Below are 14,849 nucleotides of genomic sequence, written 5' to 3'. Positions count from 1 at the left end.
TGGCCCTATTGAAATTGCAGAGACCAAAATGATCATTTTTTAAATAAAAATATTAAAAGAAATATGAACTAAGAAAAATAATTCCATTTTTTGTAGAGCGAATTACATGATAATAAGTAAACAATGAAAACAATTAATTTGATCATAATAAATTTAACATTGTTTCTTTCAAACGGTTGTTCAGTTTCTATCGCGCTTAAGGTGTTATGAACAATCGTCTCTTAAAATAAGATTGAATGCTAATCTATGAATGTTATCTATTCACAAGAGATTTTCAAAGAAATTTAATTCATAGAATTAATGATAGCTTATGAAGCATATATCAAAACAATTACTTTAAATCATGTTAAAATATTGATGATATACAAGACAAACCAATAGCGTTCTTACAAGAGGACAAAGCATCAAATGATGACATAAATATTCAACAAAATAGGGTATGAAAAGTCCAAAATGCCCTTACATGATTTTTTTTTCCTTTTTCCTTCTCTCCAAAAGACAAAAAAAAAAAAAACCTTCTTTTCACACATTTTCTCTCATCTTTCTCTAACTTTTGTCTAATTTCTTTTTTCTCAAGCTCTCTTGTCATTTCTTAGAATTCTTAGTCACTCTTGGACAAGCTCTCTTGCTATTTTGGAAAGTTTTTATGTTTTTTTTTCTTTTCATAGATAATCCTCTTAGTTTTTAATGTTCTTTTGATAAATCATTTAAGCCTTAAATGTATAAACCCAAAATCAAGTTTATAATTGTTCTAAGCAATCTAGGATTGTTTAATACATATTTAGCAAGTTTTTGTTATTTCTTTCATCTCGCAGACATCTCGCAAATATCTCGTAAACATCTTGCAACTTCCAAAATTCAAATGTCTAATCTAAAGATCAATCATATACTTGTTTTATGTGATTCAGGATGCTTCTACACAAATTTTAGGAAGTTTTTACCTATTGCTTTTATATATCGATCACAAATATCTTGCACACATCTCACAACTTCCAAACTTCAAAGGACAAATTCCAAATAAATCATATTCTTATTTTATGTGATTTAGGGTGATTCTAACCATGTTTTAGGAAGTTTTTATTCTCATAGACATCTCACAAACATATCGCAAATATCTCGTAAACATCTTGCAACTCAGTCATAACTATTGTAAACATATGTTTTTATATCTCATAGACATCTCACAAACATATCGCAATATCTCGCGAAGTCCAAATTTGAAATACCCAACTCAAAATCAATTCTAAACTTGTTTTATGTTATTTATGGTTATTTTACAACATGTTTGATGGAATTTTGTAGCTATTTTTTTAAATCTTGCAAACATCTCACAATGTTCAAATTTGAAATACCCAACTCCAAATCAATTATATACCTGTTTTAGGTGACTTACGATGATTTTACAACATGTTCGAGTAGTTTCTTTAGCTAATTTTAAATCTTACAAACATCTCGCCAAATATCTTGTAGGTTCAAAACTTGATCTACCCAACTCCAAATCAATTACATACTTGTTTTAAGAAGCTTAGGGTGATTTTACATATGTTTTTTATCTCGTAAGTATCTTACATCTATCTTGCAACCCTCAAAATTAACCCTAATTTTAAAAATCGTAACTAAAAACTTCCTAAAATATATAGGTGTTGAAGTACCCTAAATCACATAAAACAAGTATATAAGTGATTTGAGATCAAACATTTCAAGTTTGGAAGTTGCAAGATGTATGCGAGATGAAAAAAATAACAAAAACTTGTTAAATGTGTATTAAACAACATTCTAAATCAATCACTTAGAATAATTATATAAACTTGATTCTGCACTATATATTTATTGTTTAAACTGTAATGACCCAACTCTTTATACTAAGTTGAGGTCATTACTACTAAAAGAAAATAAAAACTTTCTTAATAAAATGAGATAACAACACTAATCTTAACTGAAAACCTCAAATGATCATTAAAATTATAAATATATAAATAAATGTATGTAAAAATAAATCTAAAATAAACTCCTAACTCGGGCCATATCTACTTTTAAAGAAAAATAGTCAAAGAATATAAAAAGTGCTAAAATCAAAACGATATCATAAAGATGGAAGCAAAACGTTTTCCTATGGTAAGTCGCAGTCACTTCTTGTCATTTGCCAGCTTTCCTCTACCTCTACCCCTACCTTTGCCTGAAAAATTAAATATAGAAAGAGTGAGTATAAACATATACTCAGTAAGGGACCTACTACTAGTCTCGCTAGATGTTTGTAAACTTTTTATTATAGTCTTGTAAAGAAGTACCCTTAAACTGGCGCATTCCTGAACACACGCAATCTAATGATCCTGTAGAAATATCTCTGGTCTTTGGTGAATCCAAAGGAACACCTAGGACAAGACTAGTTTTTGGTAAACTCAAAAGAACACCTAGGACAAATTGGTCTTCAGTGAACTCGAAGGAACACTTAAGACAATCGGGTTGTAAGTGATCTTGTCGGACCATCCATATATATGACACTTTATGCGATTGGTAATCCTGTCGGACCACACAGTCATAAAAAGGTGGTGATTCGGAGGGACACCCTTATGGATACAACTCTAATGGATAAAGTTAACAGAATACCCTATCTATAGCATGTAGCACATAAACATGGCATGAATATTAATCATAACGTTCTTAATCATGAGATTAATATTTCATGCATCAACATTAACATAATCAGTCATCATCATCAACATAACTCAGTCATAACTATCAATCATCAATACATTATGCATTTTAGCTACATCAATGCATAATAGGAAAATCATATGCAAATTCTTAATTTTAGTATGAGGGTCTAGTAAGAGAATCTCTTACCTGGAGATTAGCTTAAGCAAAAATAATCCAAACAACAACAATTAATCATCCTAAGAATAAATCCTAAAAATAACAGGAAAAATAACTAAGTTCAATAGCTTAAAAGTTGCTTAATGATAAAAAAAAAAAAACCATTTAATTACTCTTACCCAAAGTTGAGGTTGAATTCCAATTCAACCTTAATTGGGGAAAACTCAAAGCTCAAAACTTCCAATTTAAACTAGCCAAATCTTCATGAAAAATAATCCAATTTAATCGAAAATTAAATTATTTAAAGTCCAAACTTAATATTTGTTAGGCATACCTAAAACTTAATCTAAACTTACCAAAAATAGATGGAAAAGGACTAAAACTGGGTTGGGGGCTTGGCTAAAAGAAATCAACTCGATTTGGAATGTATGGCAGCTCATGCGTGCAGCTTGGACGACAGGAACAGCTTGCTGACACGACTAGGACGCAGCTCAGGTTTCTAATGGTATCAGAGCGGAACCTCTTTTGTAAGATGGTTTAGGGATGAACCAAGCGGAAGTTGGTGGGCATGTAACGCCTAAGTTTAGGAAGGAGACATGAATGAACCGATATCACATCTGAATGTAAGGGATTTTGAGGACATAAAATGAGGATATGAAAGTAAGGTTAAGAAAGACTTAAAATAATTAAAAGTTACTACCTATACCATGAAGGTGCACCTTGCTTTTTGGTGGCTCGATTATAGGAACTCTAAAATTAAGTGTGCTTAGCTTGGAGCAATTCTAAGTTGGGTGACCTCCTGGAAATTTTCCTAGGATACATGTGAGCGAGGACAAAGCATGCTGCAAAGACTCGTATTGGTTTGTGGGGAGAATTTTCACTCTATTAAGCCTTTAAGACATGTAAGGATGATGTTGCTAGGTCGCAAGAGACGCAAGGGAATATCGAGAATCTATTTCACCAAGAGAACATTAAATACCAAGGCTTGAGTCACTAAAACTTCTATGAAATGGCAAAAGAGTTTGAGAGAAAAGGTGGGAAAACAATTTTTTATGTTTTTGAAGGGAAAAGGGGAAGAAGAAAAATATTCTATGTAAGGGAAATTTGGACTTTTCATACCCCATTTTGTCCTAAAACTTAACTTTTTAAAGTGAAATCCCGAAAAACCTATAACCCCCACAACATTGGTTTATTTTTTGTAATTACCCATATTTTTTTAATCTACTTTATTGTAGTATCCACTGAATCTTGTGGCTGAATGATAGTGTTGAATGAGAAATTTCAAATAGTTAAATTCTGCCCACGCCATTACAATGAAAACTGGACCCATCATCATGAAAATTATAAATGGATTGGATCAAGTAATTGATTAAAATGGCATAAGTCTATCCCAATTTGAGTCGCCTAGGAAGAAATTTGGATGAAAGAAGACATTGGGCCCAAGCCCAAGTTCAAGCCTATCAAACAATTGGGCCTAAGCTCACCTAAAGTCCATGAAAATCCTTTATAAATAGAAGTTTCACCCTTTCATTTTGGGGGAAGAAGATGACGAAGTGTTGAAGCTCTGAAAATTTGAAGATTCCATCTCTCTAAGGCTCTTAAGACGTTAAAGTTCTTCCGATCTTAAGGTTATTTCTTTCTAAAAATTTGAAGATTTGAAAGATTAAACTTTCCGTGATTTCCAAAAGATTGAAACACTCGAGTACTAAAGATTGAAACTTTAAAGCTATCAAATTCTAAGGACTGAAGCTCTAAAACTCTTAAGATCCAAAAGTTCATATGATCAAAGCTTCGAAGATATAAAGAATATAACTCTCCTAAAGTTGGGTCAAAGTAGATCAGCAAATTAGAAACCGATCTAAACTATTAATCTAACCTAAAGACCGATCATCCAGGAAAGATCAAGAAGTATAAAAGTCGATCATCCATGAAGATCATCAAGCCGAAAGACTGATCATCTTGGAAAGATCATAATTAAGTTCAAAGGTTGATTCTCCAAGAAATCAACAAGTCAACGGCCGATCCAAGAAGATCATCAAGCCCAAAGGCTGATCATCTAGGAAGATCATCAAGCTCAAATGTCAATTATCCAAGAAGATCAACAAGTTTAAAAATTAAAGTTTATTTTACGATAGATGACATCAAAGGATCATGTATTAGAAATTGTATTCACCATATTGAATCAATACAAAAACAAAGTTCATATAAATAATCTTCTATATATATACTAAGTACCTTGTGTACGATCTAGCTCACATAGGTTAGATAAAAAATATGCATCTTCATAACCAACTAGATCACGATTAGATCTATTAGAATAAAATAAAATCACGTGAGCTAATTCTCAAATTAAACATAACATAGTTTAATTCTACTCCAATATCTTTGGAGAAATATTACTTTTTATGTAACAAAATTACTAAAGATACTACAACAAGCAGTATACAAACTAGTAAAGATATAAGTGCAGTGCAATTATTTCTCAAAATTATGGTTCTTCTAGACCTCAAGTTCTTCATAATCTTTATGATACCAGATGATTTTCTTTTTCACATAGCCAAGTGAATGAACCATCCTAGGAAAGTTCAATGATATAGTCAATTTATGTATAAATTGATGCAATTTAATTTTCTTATTGTAATACCCCGAAAATTAAAATAATTTTTTAAGTTAATTATTTTAGTTTTGTTTAATTAGGTTTAATTTATTGGACGCTATTTTGTAGATTAATTAGTTTTTCTTTAAAAGTTGGAATTAATTATATAGTTTTGGGTGTTTATTTAATTAAATTAGAGTAGTGAAATTTTTTTCTAAAGATTTGAAAATTATATGTATATTTATATACATATAATTATTATGGAAAAGGAAAAGATAATGAAATTTTTTTATAAATATAATAAACCACTAAAATATTTATGGCCCGTGTAACAAAGCCCATGTAGTTAGACATTTTTTAAATATTTTAGGTTTGCCCTTCCGTTTTTCTTCTCTTTTTCCCTGCGATTTCTTTTCATCGTCTTTCTTTTTTTTTCCAAACTGTTATTTGGTTGTGTGTAGACTTAAAAAAAATGTTGTCTAGAAAAAATAGTCAAATCTAAACGACCGTCTATAAAGAATCTTAAAAAAATCGTTTAGATTGGGATAGTCAAATCCAAACGATCGTGTACTAAAAGAATTAAAAAATCGTTTAACCAGTACCAAATAATCTTAGTAAGAATAAACGATCATGTAAACAAATCTAAAAGAGAATCTTAAAAAAATTCGTTTAGTTAAATCTAAACTATCATGTACCAAATTTTTTTTTAACAAAAATCATATAGATTTGAGTAATGATTAAATCTAAATGATCATGTAACCAAATTAAACAGTAGAATTGAAAAAATAAATTGTTTAGAATTGACTAAGGGTGTAAGAATAACTCGACAACCTAGACTTACCCAACAGTTTTTACATGTCAAGTATTTGTGTACTCTTGACACACTTTGCATGTCAATTCTTTTTTTCAAATGAAAAATTATATATTTTAAAATATCCATATAATTTACCAGGCACCTGTTTTGAAGTCCAACAACATTAAAATACACATTAATTGAACAATTGAAAACTCAAACTTTCCATCGAAGAAATTGTATATATATATATATCAATGAACCATACATATATAAGTTGGTCATTACATACTTAATTACAAGATATATATATGTGCAGCCCAAACTTCTAACAAGAGCCTAAGCTTTCCATCTATGTCAATATAAACACAATATATGTGTAGCCTAAAAGTGTACCATATCAAAACTTGTCTTTCTCACCTATATCTAGTATCAACAAAATATGAACAAAACTAGTTCACCTATATCCAGTGTCAACAAAATATCAGTATCAACAAAACTTGTCTATCTAACCCAAAAGAACTTAACTATGACCATAATTACATGTGGCTACCCAAAAAATCAGCACGCTCCATCCGCGCTTCATCCAACTCGAATTAGTATGAGCTCCTTATATCAATCTGATATGAAACCCAAAATATTGAAGTTAATACTTTGATTACTTGAAATGTATAAAATAATTCAAGTAACCATTTAAACACAACATTGCTAAACTTTATAAGACTTATAGAAAGAACTATTGTGCAATGTTTTCGACTTAAGTTTTGCACAATGTAAAATGCAGAAACATCACAACCAAAATCATGGAAAATACAAAAATATCACAGCCTAAATGTGAGAAACAGATAATGAAAAATGAGCCCCTAATGTTTACTAATGTTCTAGATTAAAGAAGAGTAAACACATACACAAGTTACACATATCAAACAAGACATTTCGTCTGAAGCTATCTGTTTGACATTTCGTCTAAAGTTATCTGCCACAGCCAAAATCATGGCAATCTCCTTCACTCTCGAACAAATCATTGCGTACCATGGTTAACCGCCTATTTTTTGAATAAAGTCTGAATGTGAAATAGATGATAACAAGAAACAAACAAACAATAATAGGTAGTGCTGATGCATAGACTAGTAAAATTAAATACAGATACCAGAAATCATAGCATTAGCATAAAAACCTAGGTCAACGGTTATTTTCTCTCATTTATAGATGGGAATAAAATTAGGAACCGGATCTAGTTATTTTTTTGCTCCTATTGCAACTTCAATGATAATGTACGTCAGTTGTGTTTTACTCAGCTTTTGCTTTTCAATGGACCTTTGAAGTTAAATTTAATTATAAAACTTAAAGAAAGTAAATATTTCTCTTGCTATGAAATCAAGATGTAACTAAGAGTACAAGAATTTTATCTAAAGTTTAGTAAATGCATTAACCGCTATGAAACAAACCTATTAGAAAAGGAGTAACCAAGTGCATTTGACAAGACTTTTCCCACAATTGTTTTTCCGAAGCCATCATTCCTGCATTTCATATATAAGATTTTAAATATCTAACTGCATAAGCTCAAGAGTAATGAAGAACTCCAAGAAAGAAACTCACCAACAAGATATATAGAGCGCTCATTTAAATATGACTCAATCTCCCGGGAATTCCTCTGCAATTTTATGACCGGTGAGCAAAGAGATGAAAAATATGCTAGTCCTCAATTTCATCGAGATCAAAAGGCCTGAGTTTGGGGCACCTCGTGGGGTTGAGAAGAAAACTTCCGACTCCCTTCCACCTACCTTCCCACTTGCGATTCAAAGAAGGAGGAAAAGGAAAGCAAGGATGCTCGAGGTGAAGGCCTAATTCTTCTTCTTTTTTATCCGTGGTGATCCAGAGAGCAGTGGTCTTAAGCATATAAGTCCAAAAAAAAAAAGTGCATCTCATGCTCATAAAGAAAGAAACTCCAGAAATGGAAGAAGGCCTTGGTGATAAAGCTATCTCGTCCCTCACCGCTACGTGGGCTCCAAGGTTTATCCTTGGATTCTGGAATATATTCTCATAATAGAGATAGTGGTTGCGACTCTCTCCTCTTCTTTAACAACTAATAGGACAACTTTGTCCCCCTTTTAGTAAAAAGCAGGGAAAAGGAAATGTAAGAGGCTCCACAATCACAGAAGGTAGGAAAGCGATGGAAAGCCTAATAAAATGATAATGAAAAAGTGGGATTGAGAAACCCTTGCCTGTATAGCCAAAGACTCATCAACAGAAGCACAATGGTTTCCAGATTCCAATACTGAGAAACACAAAAATTGAAAATCTTATCAAAAATGTTTTATTCCCTGAAAAGAAACTAAACTTTCGTGGAAAAAATGAAAGAGTACACAAACATACAAAAAATAAAAATGTCATAAAAAAAAAAACCAACCTACAAGGAGTTTCAATCAAGAGAAATAAGACCAAGCTAATAGTAACAAAAGAGCTTAGAAACAAAGGCCCAAAGCGAAATAGAGAATCTAGCAAGGGACTACAGAACTGCCAAAAGAAACTCTTATGTCCTTTGAAGATTAAGGTAGTTCTCTCACCCAAAATCCCCAACAAGATAGCACATATGAGTCGGCCTAACATCTTGTGTTCATAAAAGACGATTACCCTGTTTTCTATTTTTTATCTTTTTTCTTTTCTTTATAAATTATTAGTTTTGCAAATATCGTATCTATGTAGGAAGAAATGAGGAGAATGGATCAAACTCAAGCTGATCATTAGGGAAATTTCACGAAACTCTCATTCTGGGCAGGAACCAATCAATAGCATAGTGGCCCTTGCCTCAAGCATCAGACTCAAACTCCTGATCTATATTTTCAAAAAATTCCTTAATCCACGAATTATAGACTCCTCCATCTAAAAAGATCTTAAAGCAACTAGATGTTTCTTCACGGTGGAAGCAACTGGGAGAAAAGGTAATAGATTGAAATGAAATTATCGTTTTAAAACACATTTAACAAGTGGTGCTAAGATGTTTAAGTCTACTAAGCAAATTCAAACAATTGAAGAAACATTAATTTTAGAATGGGTAAAGATGAGGAACTTCATGAATCATTAGGGTTCCAATGACGTAGATAAAATGGAATTAAAGAAATTTTCACAAGTAAATGATAATCAAAATTCTAGGAGCTAAGCTATAAATGACTCTTACTAAATACAAACATAATTTCATAAAATACCATCGAATTAACAGGTCATCTCATTTCATTACCTTCAAGTAGAGAAAATTTAATATAATTGCAATAGATCGCAAACACCAAACCTGAAGAGTTCTTATAAGAACAAGAGATTTTAAAACATTTCAATGGCTCCTAAAATATAACAAACACATTTTTGATTCTGAAGTACCCAAAAATTGAAACTAAAAGGCCATAAAAATGTACGATACGAACCTGTGAACGGTGGCGGACGAACCTGTTCTGAACGACGGCGGACGAACACACCAAATCTTCAGCGGCGGACGAACACAACGTCTTTAGCAGCGAACGAACGTAACGTCTTCAGCGGCGGCTCACGATGAACGGGGGCTTGCGATCGAGCAGACGGAAGAGACATGGGGGCTTGTGATCGAGAAGAGAAACATGGGGAAAGATAGGAATTTTTTACAAAATTCAGGGGAAAAGAGAAAATTTGGGAAAGTAAAATTAAAAAAGGAAAATTTTAATCGAAATATTCGAAAATGTATATTAGTTGACATTTTTTAAATGTCAAGTAATTAAAAATAATCTTGACACTTTTAATCTATCAAGTATTTAAAACAAAAAAAACCCCAATTTTACAGCAGTGTATTAAATAAATTTAAACAACCATTTGCAAACACATAAGTTATATATATGATTAAGTAGACTACTCACATTCTTTGAACTTTATGTTTAAATTTAAGAAAGATGAATGATGGTGACGAGAAGATCAATGATAAATATTTATGATAAAGTCACCAAAATTAAAATATTCACTATACTTCAATGAAATTTTAAATACATCAAAAACTATGGAGAAAATTTTAGTGGATCTTTAACATAAATCAAAACCAAATTTTATAAAATCTTCAAAATGATCTAGATTTGCGCTGATAACATGTTATAAAATAAAAAAGCGAATAATAAAGAAGAAGGGAGAAAGGAAAGAATAACAATTAAAACTTAATTGTAGTGAGTTTTACAAAGGCACCACACACCTCTATTTATAGGACTATTATAGTATATATTATATTACGGAATTCAATAGAATAAATGTTACAACATGAAATTGAATAACAGTTATATGAAAAATTGTAACCTATATTTTATACGTTTCATACGTATTGCTTTTGATATTAATGCATTAGAAAAGAAAATTATTGTAAATAAAAAAATTGTTGAAAATATTTGCAAAATATAACAAAATTTCAAATTTTATTAATGATAGATATCGATAAAATTTTAATATGGAATTTTTGAAAATGCCACTAGAAAAAAGTGGTTAGAAGTTTTTAACAAACAATAATGAAATTAACAATCTAAAATTAAAAAATATAAAAAAACAGCAAAGTATTTACACTGTATAAAACAATTTCGGAAATGGAAAAAGCCGAGAGTCACAACGTGTAAAATACCAAAAATGCCCCGTCAACAATCGATTTGGTACACGATCGTTTAGATTTGACTAATTTGTTATGTTTAATTAGTTATGTTACACAGTCGTTTAGATTTGGCTGATCGTTTAGATTTGGCTACCTCAAAATCTAAACCATTTTTTTTCAAAATTTGGTATTAGCTACGAGATCGTTTAGATTTGGAGTTCCAAATCTAAAGGATTTTTTTTTCAAAATTTGGTATGGAATCGTTTAGATTTGGCTACACAATCGTTTAGATTTGAGGTTCCAAATCTAAACGATTTTTTTTTTCAAAATTTGGTATACGATCGTTTAGATTTGAGGCTCCAATTCTAAACGATTTTTTTTTTTCAAAATTTGGTTTAAACGATTTCTTTAAATATTCTTTATATACAATCTTTTAGTTTTGGTTACCCTAATTTAAATGCCTAACGAATTTGTTCAAGATTCTTTCTACACCATCAAATTTGGTTATCTAATAAAAGAAGAAAGACGAGAACAATGCATGCAGTGAATGAAAAAAAAAAGGAAAAAGAAGAAAGACACACACGTATCTAAAAAAGAAAGAAAGACGATAGAAAGAAATAAATTTAGTTACCCAAATCTAAAAACAAAAAAAAGGAAGAAATCGCAGCTAAAAAAGAAGAGTACAAAGGAAGACGATTAAAAAATCACAAGAACGACAAAAAGATAGAAGGACAAATCTGGAATATTTAAAAAATGACTAACTTTATGGCCTTTGTTACGGGGACCGTAAATATTTCAATAGTGTGTTATATTTAGGAAAGTTTTCCTTAAACTTTTGAGGATTATATTATAGATTTTAGAATTAAACTAATTAAATTACTTCAATTGAATTTCAATTGCTATACTAAAACATAAGAACAAACTTAATTTTATATATGCATGTATGTATGTATATATATGTTACTTTAATTAGTGTTTGGATATATATATATATATATATGGGCACACAATAATATGTACACACGTTCTATATTGTTTTTTTGGAAGACAGCAAACAAAACATAATGGAAATAATAATTGCACACTGATCTATTCCAATGATCTTATACACTCGTCCATTTATTTCTAGAATCTATCTATTTTGATCTTCTTGTCAAATTTGATTTCATTGTCTAAATTTTAACTACTAAACATAGCTTTTCATCCATGAAAATTCATATTATGGAGTTGATTTAGAACGAATTTAGATATGTTAAAAAGATAAAAGATATAAAACCAATGAACAATAATCATTGACTTACAAGTGGATTAAAAATAATAATATAATACTAAAATTGCACGAGAAGTTTGTGTTGAATTATACGTCCTAAAGAAAAGGATAATTTTCAGTAGAAATCAAAGTGTGTGAGAGGCTTCATAAATGATTATTTATCATCTTTTGACACCAAATTAAGTTTGTTTTAATGTTCATTAATTCAAATTAGATTAATAATAATAATAATAAATAATAATCCCTTCTTCTCTCTTCCCTTCCCTTTCTAGCTTGTATTCCTTTTCTCACCAACCCTCAACTAATAATTAAAAGAACTTCTTCCCAAGTTAGCTGTGTTGTTACTCTACATTCCCCTCAATTCCAAAGTTGGTTTGCCTATCCTTTCCAAATTTCTCTCTCTACTTTCTTTAATTTCATTATATTAATATTCTCTTGTTTTGAAGAAGGGTTCAAGAACTTAACTCTTATTATTTGGCTCCCTCTTTTTAATTTCTATATTCTTTTCTTCGCATATGCTATACTATGGCGGCTGTCTCGTTACGTTCATTTGGATATCTGCAGCTTCTTTTGCTTATTGTATTCATTACAACATTATTTATTAATACATTGGCTTTCAGTTCATCTCTATCAACGCGAGCTCTGCAAAAACCAAATAAGTTGCCTAGTCATGGCTTCAGGGTGAGGCTTAAACATGTAGACCATGTGAAGAATTTGACGAGATTCGAGCGGTTGCGGCGTGGGGTGGCTCGAGGGAAAAATAGACTGCATAGACTAAATGCCATGGTGTTGGCCGCTGCCAATGCTTCGGTTGGAGACCAAGTGAAGGCACCAGTGGTTGCAGGTAATGGTGAGTTTCTTATGAAGTTGGCCATCGGAAGTCCGCCTAGAAGTTTCTCGGCGATCATGGATACAGGCAGCGATCTGATTTGGACACAATGCAAGCCTTGTCAACAGTGCTTCGATCAAGCAACACCTATTTTTGATCCCAAACAATCTTCTTCTTTCTCTAAGATTTCTTGCCGGAGCGAGCTCTGTGGAGCTCTCCCAACGTCAACATGCAGTAGCGACGGGTGCGAGTATTTGTACACATATGGAGATTCTTCCTCCACCCAAGGTGTTTTGGCTTTTGAGACCTTCACCTTTGGAGATTCAACTGAAGATCAGGTACTATTAATTTCCACATGAAAATATATAGACTTAAGAAATTTTGAAATTTCATTATTGAATAAAATAGATATTATTAATTTACTCACTCATGTTTTGAAATACAAGTATGTGAATAATAATAAAAAGACTAAATGTAGATGATTATCAAACAAGATTTAAATTCTAATATATTAAATTCTTTTAATATATTTTCTCAATCCAGATCTCGATCCCTGGACTCGGGTTTGGATGCGGAAACGATAACAATGGAGATGGGTTCAGCCAAGGCGCAGGGCTAGTGGGGCTTGGACGAGGACCCTTATCATTGGTTTCTCAACTAAAAGAACAAAAGTTTGCTTACTGTTTAACAGCCATTGATGATTCAAAACCAAGCTCACTTTTGTTAGGGTCTCTAGCAAACATAACACCTAAAACATCCAAGGATGAAATGAAAGCAACCCCATTGATCAAAAACCCTTCTCAACCATCTTTTTACTATCTTTCTCTCCAAGGAATCTCAGTTGGTGGAACTCAGTTATCAATACCAAAGTCCACTTTTGAGCTCCATGATGATGGGAGTGGAGGAGTAATCATAGACTCAGGCACAACAATCACTTACATTGAGAGCACAGCTTTCTCTTCACTCAAAAATGAGTTCATTGCTCAAATGAATCTTCCCGTTGACGATTCTGGTACTGGTGGTCTTGACCTCTGCTTTAACCTACCAGCAGGGACAACTCAGGTACGTCCACTTTGATATGTTACAATACACAACAATATATTAATACGAGTAAAATCACTGTTCCCATGTTTAATATATATGTTTCCAAAACACACCTTGATCATGTCATTGATCGTTTTGTTTACGTCTTTTTAACAAAGGTGGAGGTTCCGAAGTTGACGTTTCATTTCAAGGGCGCGGATTTGGAGCTGCCTGGGGAGAATTACATGATTGGGGATTCAAAGACGGGATTGCTATGCTTGGCCATTGGGAGTTCTAGAGGAATGTCCATCTTTGGAAATCTACAGCAACAAAATTTCATGGTTGTTCACGATCTTCAAGAAGAAACCCTATCTTTTTTGCCAACTCAATGTGATAGTATATAAAAAGAACTTGAAAGGAATTGTTTGATTACAATAGAGTGAAATGAAGGAAGAATATAAATGTTTGGAGTGAAATGATATATAAAAAGTTGTTGATTAAGCAGAAAAAAAATCAATATTATTTTTCATGAATCCATAGATCGTTCATCTTTATGATATTAATTCATGCAATTCAATTTATATGATTATTAATGAGTTATTGGAATTGTTTTTTAGTTTTGAAATTCATATTGAAAGACTTTAGGACTAATTTGATAATTAATTTGGTTTTATTCTTAAGTTTTTGAAACTCTATATATGCTTCCTTTTTTCTTTTTTCTTTTCTGTTTTTTAAGTTTTTAATTATCAGTCTAATTAAAAATTAAAAATGAAGTTTTATTTTTTAAATTAAAGAAATATTAGAAGAAATTAGCCCAATTTTTCATTTTGAAATTCCTTGATATGTATTCAAATTTTGAATTAATTTTTCCTAAAAAGTAGATATGAGATAACAAAGAAACCCACAAGTGAAAATGCAGAAAACTCAATATAACAA

At 31.3% G+C, this 14,849-nt stretch overlaps 1 protein-coding gene and 1 long non-coding RNA gene across 2 annotated transcripts; one reads left to right on the top strand and one right to left on the bottom strand.

Annotated features, from left to right (window-relative positions):
* Positions 1–6,425: 6,425 nt before the first annotated feature.
* Positions 6,426–9,894, bottom strand: LOC103486135 (uncharacterized). Its single transcript, XR_001762205.2, has 4 exons — positions 9,623–9,894; positions 7,803–8,481; positions 7,652–7,723; positions 6,426–6,823 (listed from the first exon to the last, which is right to left on the bottom strand). It is a non-coding gene; the product is annotated as an uncharacterized LOC103486135 (long non-coding RNA).
* A 2,528-nt stretch (positions 9,895–12,422) lies between these two features.
* Positions 12,423–14,527, top strand: LOC103486136 (aspartic proteinase nepenthesin-1). The gene is made up of 3 exons (XM_008443998.3): positions 12,423–13,228; positions 13,434–13,952; positions 14,093–14,527. The coding sequence occupies exons 1-3, from the start codon at positions 12,587–12,589 to the stop codon at positions 14,315–14,317; spliced, it is 1,386 nt and encodes a 461-aa protein (XP_008442220.1). The 5' UTR covers positions 12,423–12,586; the 3' UTR covers positions 14,318–14,527.
* Positions 14,528–14,849: the final 322 nt, after the last annotated feature.

This window comes from Cucumis melo, chromosome 8 (genome assembly GCF_025177605.1).
Source record: "Cucumis melo cultivar AY chromosome 8, USDA_Cmelo_AY_1.0, whole genome shotgun sequence".
Taxonomy (NCBI): domain Eukaryota; kingdom Viridiplantae; phylum Streptophyta; class Magnoliopsida; order Cucurbitales; family Cucurbitaceae; genus Cucumis; species Cucumis melo.
Note: the sequence above shows the minus strand (reverse complement) of the source record. Positions and strands in the feature narration are given on the sequence as shown.